At 37.8% G+C, this 16,882-nt stretch overlaps 1 protein-coding gene across 3 annotated transcripts in view; it reads right to left on the reverse strand.

Annotated features, from left to right (window-relative positions):
- Nucleotides 1-3,217: 3,217 nt before the first annotated feature.
- The window catches only part of RNF168 (ring finger protein 168), a 56,984-nt gene continuing 43,319 nt past the window's right edge, over nt 3,218-16,882 (reverse strand). For 2 of the 3 annotated variants that reach the window (XM_082624715.1, XM_082624714.1), the window contains exons 6-8: nt 14,004-14,085; nt 10,348-11,251; nt 3,218-6,910 (exon numbers count right to left, since the gene is read on the reverse strand). In XM_082624715.1, the coding sequence (XP_082480841.1) occupies nt 6,726-6,910; nt 10,348-11,251; nt 14,004-14,085 (1,171 nt within the window). In that variant the 3' untranslated portion in view covers nt 3,218-6,725. Of the gene's footprint in view, nt 11,252-14,003; nt 14,086-16,882 lie in introns of all 3 variants that reach the window. The other variant, XM_082624716.1, reaches the window with a different exon arrangement.

Genomic DNA, 16,882 nt, shown 5'->3' on the forward strand with positions numbered 1-16,882 from the left:
GAGAAGCCATCGCAGTGAGAAGCCTGCCAAAATAAATAAATAAATAAGTAAATAAATTTATTTAAAAAAAAAGTAAGGCTGTCATTTCCTAAAATCTGCAGACAGGAAGAAGAAATAGAGATGCACACATGCAGCTGAGGTTCAGTTCTCTCAGTACCTTAAGATTACAAACTTTAAAAAAATATATCTTTTACACACTACTATATATAAAATAGTTAACTAATAATGACCTACTGTATAGCACAGGGAACTCTACTCAGTACTCTGTAGTGGCCTATACAGGAAAAGAATCTAAAAAAGAGTGGATATATGTATATGCATAACTGATTCACTTTGCTATACACCTGAAACACATTGTAAATCAACTATACTTCAATTAAAAAAAATATATATATATTTGTATATACATCTTTATTCAGAACAAATATATAGAACTAGCATAGCAACTTGAGCAAGCCATGAAGGTTTTTTTTTTTTTTTCCTCTGTGGTTCAGGGATCTCTTGAGTCACAGGGGAGCATGTAGGCAGGGGTCTCTTGTGTCATGGGAAATATGCAAAGGATCATCAAGTGAGCCATGGAAACCAATGGGCATGGGTCCATTACATGGACTAATTTTTAAAAGATCAACTTTATTGAGGAATAATTTACATGTAATAAAATTGCATCCATTTAAATAGTACTGTTTAATGAGTTTTCAAGATATTTGAACATTTTCATGACTTTTAATATCCGGTATGCTTCTTAGTGTAGCTAACAGTACCAGTCAGGGGCCTGGCAAGAAATAGATGGCCCAGTTAAACTAGATAATTTGAGAAGAGGGATTACTTACAAAGGCGTGGGCGTGGTGTAGGGAAAGCACAAGATGGTTCTTTGTAGCAATGCCAGAGAGCTGTTCCCACTGCACCAGAGGGGCAGAGAGGAGGAAGCAGCTGCCAGAACCTGGAAAGAGAGGTTATGTGGTGAGGGAGACTGTGTGGAGGGTGCACCTTCACAGGAGCTCTGACTTCCAGGTGAGGGGCATAGCCAGCCAGACTTTGGTGATCCTGCAGAGAAGTCAGGGAGATAAATGCTCCAATCGTGCTCCCCTCTCTCTCTGATTTCCTGCTAGGGCTCCTCTTGGCATAATTCAACTAGACATCAGAGGGTCAGAGAGCCCCCCGATTTAGTCCTTCCAGGTTACAGTCCTCCCAGGGCATTCCCAGGACAAGGGTGAAAAGGAGGGGCAATCAGATGATACGTGTTATACTGCTTAGTGAGTTAGGGTTAGTTTAAGGACAAAGTAGCAAGACTTCTTGTGAGAAGGTGTTTTGGGGGTGGTGAATGGGGAGGAAACGCCATTTCAAGCTCGGTGGTTTCTCAGTCCATGCCATAGGACCTGTATTAGTTAAGTTGATGCACAACAATATAACCCTAATGTCTTGATATGACACACCTATATTATCTCAGCCAGGGGTCTGGGCACGGTTTAGCTATGTTTTCTGCTAGGTCTCACCAGGCTGCAGTCAACGTGTTGGCCAGGGCTAGTTCTCATTTGGAGGCTCCACTGGGGGAAAGACCCACTCCCCTGCTTGCATGGTTGTTGGCAGAATTCAATTCCTTGCAGCTGTAGTACAGAGAACTTCAGTTTTTTGCTGGCTGTTGGGTGGAGGCCACACACTATCTCCTAGAGCCCATTTACAGTTCCCTGCCGCATGAGGCTCCCCAGCATGGCCTCAAACATTTTTTACCAGAATAACCAACCTGGGGAGCTAAAAAGGTGCAGTGGGGAAGAATGGGAAGTGCCAAGGGGTCCTAAAGGTAGCAGATCTCAGAAGAACATCAGCAAGCATTCATCTGCAGAAGGTGAGGGCCCCATTCTGAGTGGAAGTCCTACAAGCAGACCTGAGAACAGTCAGGCAGAGCATTGGAGAGGGTGGCAGGGGGAGGTGGAAAGGAAAAGTCAAAAAATTACATAGGCCCAGTGGTGGCAGATTTAAGAGAGGGAATCCTTTTAGAATTCAGAGGCAGTATCCCTTGGTAGCAGCCACTGGTGATGAAGGAAAGGAAGTGGCTGGGGGTAAAAGACTGACAGCAACAGAATGAGATTCTAGAGTTGATATGGAAAAATAACAAGAAGAGCTGAAATATTGTGGGAGAAAACAAAAAGCAATGAGAGGTGACTTGCTGTATCATAAAACTTCAGTAACTAAAACAATATGCTATCAATGGACGGGTGGGTAGCATGCCAATGGAACAAAACAGGAAATCCAGAAATAGACCCTGACATGTATGGAAACTTAGCATATAAGTAGGCTCTCGGATTAGTGGCAATATGGACTTTAAAAACATGGTGTTGGGGAAATTGAATAAACAATGAAAAAAATAATAAAGTTGGACCGTACCTTACTCCCTACACCAGGTTGAACATCAAATGAGTCAAATATTGAAATGAAAAAATAAAACCATATAAAATATACATGTATTGAGGGGAAAGGGTAACATCTTTATAGCTGTGAAGAAAATTCTTTCAACAAAAAAATCAATCCATTTTTCAAATGATTGAAAAATTAAACTATCTGAAGGTCAAAAACTTCAGCATGGGGGGAAAAAAAAGCACCTCATAATTAAAGTCAAATGATAAATGGCAAACTGCTGTCAAAATATAAGACTAGGGAATTCCCTGGCAGTCCAGTGGTTAGCACAGGTATGCTGGTGGTCAGGTGACCAGCGCTGCACAAAGAAAACCTCAGATCTCATAGGGAAGTGTGATGGTGTTGGCTGTGCAGGAAGTGTGTCTACTGGCCTGAGACAACTGATGATTAGCTGGCTTTCAAAGCATGAGGCTGTCACTGATTGGTTGGTTTTCAGAGGTGTGTTCAATGAACCAAGTTGTCATTGATTGATTAGACAGGTTTATAACCTGTTCTGGTGGTTACTTGTTACCATGGCTATCAAACAATCAATCTTTTCCCAGGTGTGTGGGGACTCATTCCCATGGGGAAAATTTTTTGTAACTCATTACTAAAAAGGGTCAATCTTCCTAATACATTAAGAGGCCCTAGAAACTGAGAAGAATGTCTGACAACCTAATAGAAAAATAAGCAAAGAATGCAAACAGAAAATAAATACAAATGGTCTTAGAACATGAGAAAAAAAAAAAAAAACCCTCAACCTCATTTAAAATAAGCGTTTTCTGTAGCGACTGCTCTCAAGACCCTGGAGAAGAATACAAACCACATTCCATAAAATTAAAGTGTCAAAATAAAGTTTTGACATTTAAAGATAATTTAATGTAGAAGCCACTAAATTTGTTTAGTTTTTAAAAAAATATATTTTAAAACATTTTATTAAGTATAGTTGATTTATAATGTGTTAGTTTCAGGTGTACAGCATAGTAATTCATACATATATATATATATTTTTTTCGGATTCTTTTCCCATATAGGTTATTACAGAATATTGAGCATAGTTCCCTGTGCTATGCAGTAGGTCCTTGTTGGTGATCTATTTTATACATAGTAATGTGTATGTGTTAACCCCAACCACCTAATTTATCCCTCCCCCAGAAGCCACTAAATTTGGAATAAAGGTTTCAGTAAAATACATGATGCATAAGTTATTTTTTTAAACCAAAGTAAAGAGGCATGGTTGGTTCAGCTCCCATCTTTTTGGTAGTTTTTGCTATTATGCAACATTAGAATTGCCACTTCTCCCCAACCAAGGACCTAAGTCTTAGGTAATTAGACCTCTTATCTACTTTTTGGTTTGTGACGTGCTAATCAGCACCAAAAAAAATCTTTTTCTTCTAAAAGTAAACCAGTTAATTCATGTAATTTTTAGCTTTATACAAATAAAAGCCTTAAATATAAGTTTTCTAAGCATTTTCCAATAGAAGGAATCAAGTACATTTTTTTGTTTACAAGGTGCTTTTCCAAAAGGACAATCATTTTGAACACTTTTCAAGTCAGTGAACTTAGAATACATTTGTATAAACTATAGCACTTCAAGTTCTTTGGGAGTAGAAAGATTCTGTCACATTGAAACCAAACTGATTAGGTATTATCTCAGTGCCTCTTGCTAAGATTATTACATAATTCCTGTCATCTAAGTTTTTGCAATCTAGGATTACTCCGGAGAGTTACTTCATTATGATCTATTCCAATTACTAAAATGCCCTCCTTTTAATCTTATCCTGGTGTTCTATTATTTCTAGGGCGTACCCTCCTAGGAGCTCTGGGAATTTAGCGATGATGTCTGATGGCCTTAATTTTCTGTAGAAGAAATTTCAGAGAGGGGTTCTTGGCATCCTGGTAGGTGAGGAATTAGAAAGCTTTGTAGGCACTCGGGACAATGGTGGCTTTAGGTGATTGTTAGCTTGTGTATAGGGTGGCACACACAAACCTTACTCTCTAATCATCAGTTCTGGTCGAGATGGGGACACTTGGGTATATAAGAACTGAACAATTGGCAGGGCTCTCTACATGTACTTGGGAAGGTTCTCCAGTTTTCTTCCATAGATCCTTTATGAGGTTTTACTTCTTCTGGGCATTTGTGCTTAAGCATAATTTCCCACACATATTACTCCATCTTAACACGATAGGAACTTTCCAAGTTTTTGCCTTAGCGATTTCAAGACATATTTGTACTAGAATCCATTTACAGAAAACTTCTCTGTATTTTTCCCCCTCTTATCTCTTAGCTCCTGCCTCTCTTCTCAAGCCTGCCATTCTAAACTCCGCTGGGATATAAAAAACTTTTCCAGACTCCCAGACTCCTTTGCCAGCAAGCTTCCTATTAAGTTCTATTACCTGTAAGAGGTACTAGAAGGGAAGGGAAAAAGGGACATTTTTTTTGCTGTTCCTATCAATGTTGCCCCAGCAGTGGCAGTTCACCCCAGCTTCTAAATGCCAACTCTTCTAGAACCAGACTCACCGGGCCCTTTCAGAGTACCAGCAGTAGCTGGGAGGTGTTTCTTTCTCAAAGGTCTGAACACCAAGTCTGCAGGGCCCACTCTCCCACATAATCCTGAGCACCTACATTCTAGTAACCAAAACCCTTCCTGTGTATTTCCCAGCTTTGAGGGTGGTAGCCACTTCCTGCAGTTATCATCTTTGGGTTATGTGTTCCCTTTTGTTTCAACACCTGTCTAACCAATTTCCTATACTGCATTTCCTCTGTTGAAATACCTATTTTGGTTGCTTTCTTAAGTGGATCCCAAGCAATAGATCCAGTATAATCTACATTTGTCTAGTATAAACTGACCAGGGAGTGGGATTCTAATTCTGCAGTAAAAAAGAGACACCCAAACTTTTTATGGGTCTTAAGAAATGAAGAGGAATGATACAAAAGATGGGCAAACTCAATTTATGATCCCCAATTGAGAGAAAACCTTCTGGATTTAACTAGCTTCATGGATACAGCCTAACTGCAGCAGCCTGGGATCACAAAAGCCAAGTTGAAGAGAAACGTAAAGTGAAATGTAAAGCAAGAGAACGGTCCCCTCAGTTGAACTCAGGGTCCATGTTGCTCCAAGTCCTGCCAAATTAAGGCAATATATATTGGGGAGAACAAAACTGACTCAAAATTTGAAGTCATGATTGTTTATTAAGATCTTTACACAGGAATTAAGATATGGGTAAACATACAGTAGTGGCTCAACTCCCCATTTCAAAGTTTGTAGTGATTTACAAACCTTTATGCATACCAAATGTGTAGAACTTGTATAGGAATTTGAGGCCACAATATATTTCTGAGAAATGGTTTCTTCTGAGGCTAAAGTCTCTTGCAATCTGGGAACTGTGACACAGGGGAACTTATGGGCAGGGGTCTCTTGTGACATGGAGCTGTAGATACATCTGGTAGGGGAGAGGTGAGTAGTCTTCATGAGTAGACAAAGGTAATTTGCAATTTACTGGATGCCACACATGGGTACTTACGGTACACAAAGTCACTGGATAAAGTGAAACTCTCCCAAAAGTGGGACTGATGGAGTAGTGGGGCTGGAGGATAGCCAGGAGAAAGGCACTATCACTTATTAAGGTTCTTTTTTGAGTCAGGGCCTGTGCCAGGTACTCTATTACTTCCCTTAACTCTTTTGTTTTTTTGTTTTTAAATTAATTAATTAATTAGACTGTATCGGGTCTTACTTGCAGCACACAGGATCTTTCTTGCGGCATGCAGGGTCTTTCATTGAGGCACATGGGCTTACTTGCCCTGCGGCATGTGGGATAGTTCCCCGACCAGGGATCGAACCCATGTGCCCTGCATTGGAAGGCGGATTCTTAACCACTGGACCACCGGGGAAGTCCCATTACCCTTAACTCTTGATAGCAATTCTTGGTTACACTGATTCCCGTTTACAGATTAAGAAAGTGAGATTAACAGATAGAGACCAAGTTAAGAAGGAAATTATTCTTTCTTCCCTCCTGCACTACATGCCCTTGTTTTGGTGGTCCAAACTCATGCACAAATTACTAGTCCCATCGTTCAATTCCTTATATGTGAACTAAGGAATCGAAGAGCCATTTAAAACCATTCTTAGCTCACAGGCCTTACAAATATTGGCGGCATGCAGATTTGGCTTCTGGGATGCAGTTTGCAGACTTCTGTGCTAGGGCTTTCAGTTGAGGCCCTGGTGTGTTCAACAGGCTTCCTTCCCCGGTAGGTCCTGAACTCTGTTCTTGTCTCATCCAGCAGTGTGAGCCTGACGACAACTCCTCTCTGCTTTTCAGAGGTTTTCAGCCTTTTAGCCTCTGCTCTTAACAGTTTCAAAACTGCAGTTATCTTGATGGGAAAACCAACCTTGTGTTTGATGACCCCAAGTCTCCAATACTGTCACTCCAGCTTCATGACATGGCCAAGAGCTCTGCCGGTTTCTCTGTTTACCAGCAGCAGCCCTGATTCTCGTCCTGCATTCAGAATAGGCACATGCTACAAGCGAAAAAGTGGTTGCAAACATCAGTTCACCTCTCAAATATCCCCTCTCTAGAATCTTAGCCCCTAAGTTAGTCCTCATTGTTTCAGTAGCTTTCTGATGCTTTTAAGTAAAGCATTTTAATTTTTAAATGTAAAAATTTTACATTTTTATCTGGCTTTTCTCATTGTTCTCAGCAGGACTGCAGGTCTGCAGCATTGCTACCTGAAAAGCATAAGCTTTGCTTTCAAATAATTTAAAAATAGTACATTAAAGCTAAATATATTCAAATTCATTCACAATGCTATTTCCAAAAATTCACGTTATTTTTTTTTTTGCACTGAAAAACCTTCCTAAATTATGATTCTTAGAATTTAAAGGCAAAAAAGGACTGTCTAGAGTGGTATAGGTTGAGATGCCTAAGTATCCTTAATCTTGTAATATTTTAAGAACATTTAAATTTTGAGATGATATATTCAATGATTTAAAATTATAAAAGAACATACAGAGAAAAGTCATTCTTCCACTCCTGTCTCCCAGCCACCCAGTTTCTCTCCCTGCTGGCAACACTGTTTATCTCTCTCTTAAATATATATTTCTCTTCTTTGGATAAATGGTTGCACACTATGTACACTACTCTACATCTTGTATTTTTTGTTTAACTATATCTTATAGTTCTTTTCGTATCAGTAAAGTGGGTTTTTTGCTTAATTGCTGTATAGTATTCTATTTTACCATCATTTGTTTAGTGTTTCTTGATATGATTAAGGTTGTTTCTAAGCTTGTTATTACAAACAATGCCAAACAAAAATGTTTTATGGATGCCATTCTACATATATGTGAAAGCAGCTTTAAGAAATTCCTAGAAGTAGATTGCCAAGGTTACCTCTCTAGGGCTTTAAAAGTTTCTATTCATACCAAGCAACATATAAGAGTGTCTATTTACCCACATGCTTGCCAAGACTGGGGGAAAAAAAAAAACCCAAAAAACAAAACACCTTTACTAATCTGAAGGGTGGAAAAATGTATGAGTATTAGTATAAGTGATATTATGCATCTTTTCACACATTTAAGAGCCACTTATATATTATTTCCTGGGAACTATGTTTCTTGGGAACATAAACTTTTCTAATTTTCCTTTTGGGTTGTTAGTCTTTTTCTAAACGTATTGGCAGACACTTTATATAAAGGAAATAAGCTCTTTGTGATGGGTTGTATCTATTTCTTCTCAAGTTTGCCATGTCTTCCGATTTTCCTTTATGGTAGTTTTTGTTATGCAGAACTTTTTATTTTCATGTGTTTTTATTTTTAACTGTGAAAAACACATAGTCCATTTCAATTTTTAATAATTATTTTAATTTTCAGATTCTCAACCCCTGCATAGTTTTAGCACTCATTGAGAAATTAAACACTCTCATATCCCTTCCATAAAAATAGGAGGAAAGTATCAGTAAATTCTAATGACTGACACAAAACATTTACTAGTTTCTCACAAAAATGCATACATGGTAGTATCAGAAAGATTAATTGAGAAATTAAAATGTATCTTAAAACCAACTTTAGTCAGGAGGACTTCTTCACAGACAAATAAGTGGTTATATATGTAAATCCTAAATACATTACACTATTTTCCCCCCTCTTTGGTCATGGACTATTCCAGGAAGATTTAATTATATAACTTTTAATTTGAAGAGTCACTAAAGTGTAAAGCAAAATTGGTCTTAAAAAACATTGGTTTGATGAAAAGATATATTTTAGACAAATTTGGTTAGTTTCTAACTACATTTCAGCACAATCATTACTCAGGGGACAATCACTTTTGAGAAAGGGCAAACTAAAATTTAAATTAGCATCAGAATTCTACCCATAATTACCCAATCAATATTGAAGTAGACACCATCAAGTATGCAAAGATTACAGAATTTCAGTTACAAAATTTGGAGGAAAAAAATCTTAATTATGTATAAAAACACTGACAAATTTAAGCTAGAATTATTAGCTCTAGGACATTATATTGCATTATTACCTTAAAAGGATGGCTAACTAGATATCAACAGCAATGCTGTTAAAACGGTTGTTTGCTCAAAGTTGTTCATATTAATGAAACAAAAGATTAACAGTCTCTAAGTTAAATTTCACAAAATGAAATCACAGCCTTCTGATTTAACTTTCGGGGGCAAGACAGGGCCAAACCCAAATATCGTACTTTCTATTTTTGTCCATAAACACAAATAAAAGTCAGTATCGGGCTTCCCTGGTGGCGCAGTGGTTGAGAGTCCGCCTGCCGATGCAGGGGACGCGGGTTCGTGCCCCGGTCCGGGAGGATCCCGCATGCCGCGGAGCGGCTGGGCCCGTGAGCCATGGCCGCTGAGTCTGCGCGTCCGGAGCCTGCGCTCCGTAACGGGAGAGGCCACAGCGGTGAGAGGCCCGCGTACCGCAAAAAAAAAAAAAAAAAAAAAAAGTCAGTATCAATACAAAGGTTAACATAAGGAAATAAACACATGGTTAGTCAGGTTCTACAACATAGGATACTGTGACATAACTCTCCTACAGTAAATTCCCCCCACCTTTTTTGGAATAGCAGATTAGGTAGTATGTTATGAAAAGCTGTTAAAACCCAAATGTTTTCTGTGCCATCTAGCAAAGAAAGCACGAGGAAGAATACTTTGCCAAACTACACCTGCTACTCCAGCCTGGACCCAGCTGTCTGATCATCCACTCAGTTTCAAGGCCTCCAAATTGTCAATTTACCCCACTCAGCCTCATCCCAAGCTTAGCTACTTCTGCATCAAGAGTCTAGTTTCCTTTCTGTCAACTAAGTCCTAATTTTCCAGAAAACTCTGATTTTTCTGCTTTCACGTTGATCCTAACCCATTTTAAGTCAAAAAAATATGCTGTAATATTTAAAGTAATTGAAGTGGACATGGAAATTAGATTACTTTAGTGTTATGGAAGATGTACTTCAAGTACTCTGCAAATATATGGGAAAGTTGCAAGAAAACTTAGATTCTAAACCCTGCCTGGATTCCTTAGCTACTTGGTATATTATAATGTTGCTGTGATTACTAGTCAGTACAAAAAGGTGCGTGAAGGCCACAAAACATGCATATGGTGGGAAATGCATGGAAATGAAGATTTCTTGGGAGTTGGCCAAGGCATTTTTATATCCATAAGGACTGTCAACTTAAATTTAGTACACCAGTTATTAAAAAAAGGAAAGGAGTGGGACTCTTGCTTACAACCGAGTTTGGCAGAAACACATTTGTATATTCCTCCCCTGTAATCACGCCGTCCTTTAATTAAGGACAGTGAGTATGCCCACGGAGCAGAATTAATGAAGAATTTATAAAGAATCTATGATAGAGAGCTTCACTAGATTATACAACACTCTTCTTACCCAAGCACTACTTTCTGTATCTCTGAAACATCTGAAAAATACTTTTCTGTGACTTACTAGGCTGTAGGGAATGAGGAGTTTTAGATACATTACAATTATCTCTAGTAGAATTTGTTATCTTTCTTCCATTAACTGAACGTTTCAACTGGATCTTAAAAGAAGGTTGCCAATTTTCATTTTTTGAGCCTCTCCTAGGTTTTGGATGCTCTAGATCAGTTTGTCTTTTGAAGTTTCTATCTTTGGAATTCTTCTTTTGTCCATTCAGTGATTTGTCTGGAGGTGAGGATGTAGCACGTAACTTATATTCATCTGGGGATCCTTTCTGCCGGTTTGGCCTCATTTGTTCTTGATCCACCTCTTTCTGAAGCTGTAATGCTAATAACCTGTCCTGTTCTTCTTGTTTACGTCTCTCAAAAAGTAGACATTCCAAATCTATCAGTTTTTGGGTAAAGTTCATTTCTGTTTCTTCTTGGTCTGAGGAAGTTTTGGGCAACATTTTTCTTCTTTTTGCAGAAAAGCATGGATCCCTGACTGCTTCAGACAAAGATTCCTGGTTTTTTCTTTTGGAGATATCTTTATTGATCAGTAGGTGAGACTCTTCATTTTCTGTCTCAACTGTGTTATTTCTAATTATCTGTGTCATATCTGATACAGTGCACCCACTCTCTGTTTTGCCACAAGGCTTAATTGCAGCTTCTCCAGAGTAGGGAACTCTGGCTTCAGGTCCCTCATGATTTATGACACATAACTCTTTTTCATGATTGCTCGGTCTTGTTTTGACTTTTCCTTCAAGGCACCATTCTTTACCACTGGCACATAACTGAGGCATAGGTGACTCCACTGAAGATTGTGCACCTTGTTCATGAACTTCAAGGCATATCTGAGGAGAAAGTGTTGGCATATCTTCCTCAATTTCTGTGTCTTGCCATGTAGGGCTCTTTACATCACTGCTGTCAGTTTCCTGTAGAAAACAGAAAAACACTGAGTGAACCAGGGGAAAACATCAAGTCGTAATACATAAGTCTAATTACACTGATACCAAAGCTGAGTTGTCACTATAAGGTAATTATTATTACTACTAATAAGATATATTAATTCTTAATAGTATTTTTACTCTGTGGGCCAATTTAGATTAAGGTATTTCTTCATTTCACTCCCATGAAAACCTACAGTTTAAAATCCACCAACTAGTTCTATATATGGCCAGGAGCTGGCACCATGACTTGACTTCTCATCTTACAAACTTCCTCTAGCCCAGGGATTTTTAATCCCTTTTTGGGTCACAAACCCTCCTCCTTTTGGCATTCTTGTGAAGCTTACAGACCTCTTTGAGAATAATATTTTTAAACATAACAATAAATACATAGGGGGACTTCCCTGATGGCTCAGTGGTTAAGAATCCGCCTACCAATGCAGGGGACATGGGTTCAAGCCCTGATCTGGGAAGATCCCACATGCCATGAAACAACTAAGCCCATGCGCCACAACTACTAAAGCCCATGCGCATAGAGTCCGTGCTCTGCAACAAGAGAAGCCACTGCAATGAGAAGCTCACATACCGCAACAGAGAGGAGCCCTCACTGGTTGCAACTAGAGAAAGCCCGCACGCAGCAACAAAGACCCAACATAGCCAAAAATACATACATACATACATATGGAACAATTTATATTGCAACACAATTATTAAAATCTTACAATTTATGATGTAATAATGCATTTCTATTAATACATTAAATAATAAGATCTAGTGGCAAGTCTAATAATTTGTAACACTGAAGGAGGGATGAGTATAAATGATATTTCAAGAGATCTGCAACAAATGTAGTGTAATTAAAAACCTGTGTTATCTACTGGTGACAAAGTCACAGGTACTGTTAACAGTGTTATGGTTTACTGGTTTGCTGCCTACATTCATAACTAAGGAAACGCTAAAATGAGAGGTCAGGTGGAAGTAAAGATAAACTTTTCCTTATATCTAGGTTCATATGTACTCTGTGGATTCTACCCACAGACCTTAGGTTAAGAACCCTTGCTTTAGCCAGTATAATTCTTCTCACTTACAGGTCTTGGGTAAGTTAAGACCTAGGATTAGTTTTGACCATGGGAAAGCCTTAAGAAGAAAGGTTTCGGTACTTCCCTGGTGGCGCAGTGGTTAAGACTCCACGCTCCCAATGCAGGAGGCCCAGGTTCGATTCCTGGTCAGGGAACTAGATCCCACATGCATGCTGCAACTAAGGAGCCAGCAAGCCGCAACTAAGGCATGCTGCAGCTAAGACCTAGTGCAACCAACCAACTAACCAAACAAACAAATAAATAAATAAAAAAGAAAAAAGGCTTCAATGAGGACTTGCTTCAAAACAAAAATTCCTCCTTGTTTGCGATCTTAAATCTGTTCTTTTACCTACTTTGCTTTGCATTTATCATTCCTCATAACATTTTTTATGAACCAATGTAGTTTGGATTGGACAAATTCTAGGTTGCTTACCTAGTTTTGCTGTGAATATTAACACCAGGATAGGAAAAAAAAATCCTAGCCTACAATGCCTCTCCCATCAATCCTTAGTTCCAGCATGAGCCAGACCATCTGGACTTGAATTCTCCGTCTATTACCTCTACTTAAGGGACACCGAGCAATTCTCTTGCCTCTGCATGCCTCAGTTTTCTCAACTATAATTGGGCACAAGAAGGGTACCTTACAGAGTTGGTGGTTGTGATGAAGATTAAAGAAAATAAATAATTATTTGGCACATAAATGTCCATTAAATGTTAGGTGCTATAAAACCACCTAGCTAAACTGAAAAAAGTTTAGGAACCTGTGAGTAAAGGGTTAATAAAACTTCCATGTAGGAAACTGACCTTGGTGTCAGCTGGCTTTTCCTAGTTCTATTTTCCTGGAAGCCTGATAGAGGTGAAATGTCACCTGTGTTACTAGGCCACAAAGCTTATGGTAAAAATGACCCTTACTGGTGAACTGCATCTGTACTAGGAGAACTAGGAGTGATCTATAAATACCTTGCAGGAAGCCAAAGCTCAAGGCTTCTGTAAGTGACTTACAACTCTTTGGCTGTGTTCCTTCCCAAGACCCCTGGAAGCCACACCCATGAGTTGTTACAGTAAATAATTTACTCTTATGGAGCATGGGACTTCTAAGTCTGGGTGGTTACTACGCTCCTCTGCATGGTCTCACTTCCAGGCCATCACTTAGGAGCTCTGCAGTGAGGATTCTTGCTGAATAGATATGCCTGATGTCTGAAGCTACCCTACTAGCACGCTTTGTTTACCACTGTGTAATCCTTTAAGTGAAGCTGGTACCAAGGGTAGCCTATTTAGTTTTGTGAGTCTGATGATCTCGGTCAGGGATGTACAAACTACGGCCCATGGACCAAATTCAGCCTGGTGCTTGTTTTTGTACAGTTTTACTGGAACAAAGACAAGCTCATTTGTTTATATATTGTTATGGATGCTTTCAAATGACAACAGCATCACTGAACAGTTGTGACTGAGACCATTTGGGCCACAAAGCCTAAAATATTTACTATCTGGCTCTTTAGAGAAAAGGTCTGCTGACTCCTAGCCTAAGTGAGCCTAAGGTGACTAAGAAAGGTTGTTCCATTTACTATAGTGACTTAAAAAAAGTTAGGAAACTGCAAGTATTAACAATCTATAGCATTAATAAACTTGCCAAGCCAAGAACATCTTTAGCATCCACATACCTTATATATGGAGTCTTTCCTGTCTTCTTGTACAACTTCAGACTGTGATGCTGACCAAGGTTGAGATTTAGGTGACAAATACCTTAAAAAAAAAAAAAGTTTACCAAAATTTGAATGCTTTGAAACACAAGTGGCATGTATCCAATATAATAAAGCCAGATTAGCTATTTATGCTGAAGGCTGTTTGGCTTGCTGCTTGGCTGATTTATCAGAAAGAGTGTAATTCATCTCCCTGTCTCAGGTATTTTGGTCTATTTCTGGAGCAAAACTTAGAAGTCTGAGTATTGATATATTTTAGTGAAAAATAGCAGAAAAGGAAGTAAAAGTCAAATCTAAATTATTCCTTAATTCTCAAAAGAATTTAAACAGGTAGGTACTAGCATCAAACCAACGTAAGACTGTATAGTCTTCCCAAAAGTAATGGAAATGACATTTCAAGTCAGGAGAAGGAATATGTTAGTTTCTTTTTAATGCCAGAAATTCTACATTTTTATCTCTATTTGAAAAATGGTCTATGATTAGATTCTTCACCATTTTGGTATATTTTATTATATACATATTTTATATCAACTATCTACTTAGAGATATAAAAGATTTATCAATGTATCAGCATAAGAGCACATCTCTAAATATCTAAGCATCTTTAATAGGCTGTTTGCCACTGAAAATATTAAGTCTGTAATATAATGAAAAGCATAAAAGAAATGGGAATAAAAGAACAGGTTATAAGAGGTTAGGTATATTAAAAAAATTTTTTTTTTGGATTTTGTAAAAAAAAAAAATCCAAACACATATACAACTATGCTCAAAAATGGCACAAATGTTGGCTGTCTTCAAGTGGTGGTAACTTTAGGTGATTTTCAAAGAGCAGCTAGCTTTTATAATTAAAGAAAAAAATGGAAAAATGTCTGATTGCAAATATGTAAAATCATAAGTTCCATTGTCCAAAGCACCAACGTGTAGCATATATAACACTAAAATAAAATCTAGACAAAGATCTCATATAAAGAATAAATATCCCTTATAGATAAAATAGTAGCTAAACCACATATTTAGTTGCATCAACCTAAATATTTACTCTGAAAACTTATGAGAATAAGAACTACCTCTCAGTTGATAAAACAGGAGTCCAGGTTTAGTCTCATTTTAATTTTGTTTCCCAAAGCTGAAGAATTCCTTCTGCCAATGTTAGATATTAGTAACCAAGTATATTAAAACCAACATAGAATTATTACAGCTTAATAGTTGTTCAGAAATCCATAAGCAGAAAACAAAACAAAGTGTGATCAGATACCCATCTAACATAATTGGTGAAGATTTGTGAACTCTCTGGGATATTGTTTATTTGTAATAACCAAGTAATATATGAATACATGTAGGAAATATGTGTCATCATCCCTTTCCATTCTTATTTGCTTCCTCATATGTAACCAATTTTTTAAAAAATTATTTCTATATACTGCACACTATCTTTTTTTAAAGCAATCATATTCTTTTGTGATTTCCTTTTTTCACTTATGTCTTATAGATCTTTATAAAAAACTATATACATAGGCCTACCTCATAAAAACAAATAGTTTACAAGAAAATAGTTACAAAATATATGTAAGGGGTGGTGGTGGTGGTGGTGTGATGAATTGGGCGATTGGGATTGACATGTATACACAATATGTATAAAATTGATGACTAATACATCATAGTTACAGGGAGGGAGATACTGACTAGGAAAGTATACAAGTGAACCTTTTGGAAACAGTCTGTATCTTAATCTGGAGTGTGGTTTATACATATGTAAAAATTCTCCAGAAGTTACATTTAAGATTAATATATATATACTTTAAAAAATGTTGTAAAATCTTATATTATCGTAAAAACCCGTATACTTAACACTCAGTTTAAGGGGAAAAAAAATCACTGATTTTAAAATTCTTTATGGGGCCTTCTGTGTGTCCCAGCTGACAGGCTACAACTATCCTGAGATGCTCTTATCTTTTGCTTTTATTTATTTATTTATTTTTCCCTTGGTCTATTTTACTTTATGTTTATTGGGATATAGTTGTTTTATAATGTGTTAGTCTTATGTCTTGCTTTTAAAAGTAGTCTTAACACACACTAGTACCCCTAAACACTTTATTGCTTAGTACTGTATGATTTCTGAACTTTACGTATATGGAATCATACTACATGTATCTTTCCACAACTTGACTTCTTCACACAACACCTTCCTGAATCAGGCATGTTTTCCTTAGCCAGAATTCATTTTCATTGTTGGAAAGTAACAGTATTCTGGTCTACTGTTGGACATGTGGGTGCTTCTGGCTCTTTACTGTTACTAATAGTACTGCTGGGAACATTCTTGCACATGTCTTCTGGGGTTTTAGTGTCTACACTCCAGTCATAGAGCATCAACCTATAGTGTAAGTGCTCCTTATCCTCTAGGATACTTAATATTGCCAGAAAGTTTAATTTTTCCAATAGGATGAGTATGAAATGTTACCTCACCACTATTTTGTTGTTGTTTTTATTGAGGTGCAATTGACATATGACATTATATTAGTATCAGGTATACAACATAATGATTCAATATTTGTATATGTGAAATGACCTCACTGTAATTTTTTTTTTTTAAATAGTGTTTATTTATTTTTACTTGTTGACAGCTTGCTCTATTTATTTATTTATTTATGGCTGTGTTGGGTCTTCGTTTCTGTGCGAGGGCTTTCTCTAGTTGTGGCAAGCGGGGGCCACTCTTCATTGCGGTGCGCGGGCCTCTCACTGTCGCTGCCTCTCTTATTGCGGAGCACGGGCCCCAGACGTGCAGGCTCAGTAGTTGTGGCTCACGGGCCCAGTTGCTCCGTAGCATGCCTCACTGTAATTTT

This window comes from Mesoplodon mirus (genome assembly GCF_964341445.2).
Source record: "Mesoplodon mirus genome assembly, chromosome: 6".
NCBI lineage: Eukaryota > Metazoa > Chordata > Mammalia > Artiodactyla > Ziphiidae > Mesoplodon > Mesoplodon mirus.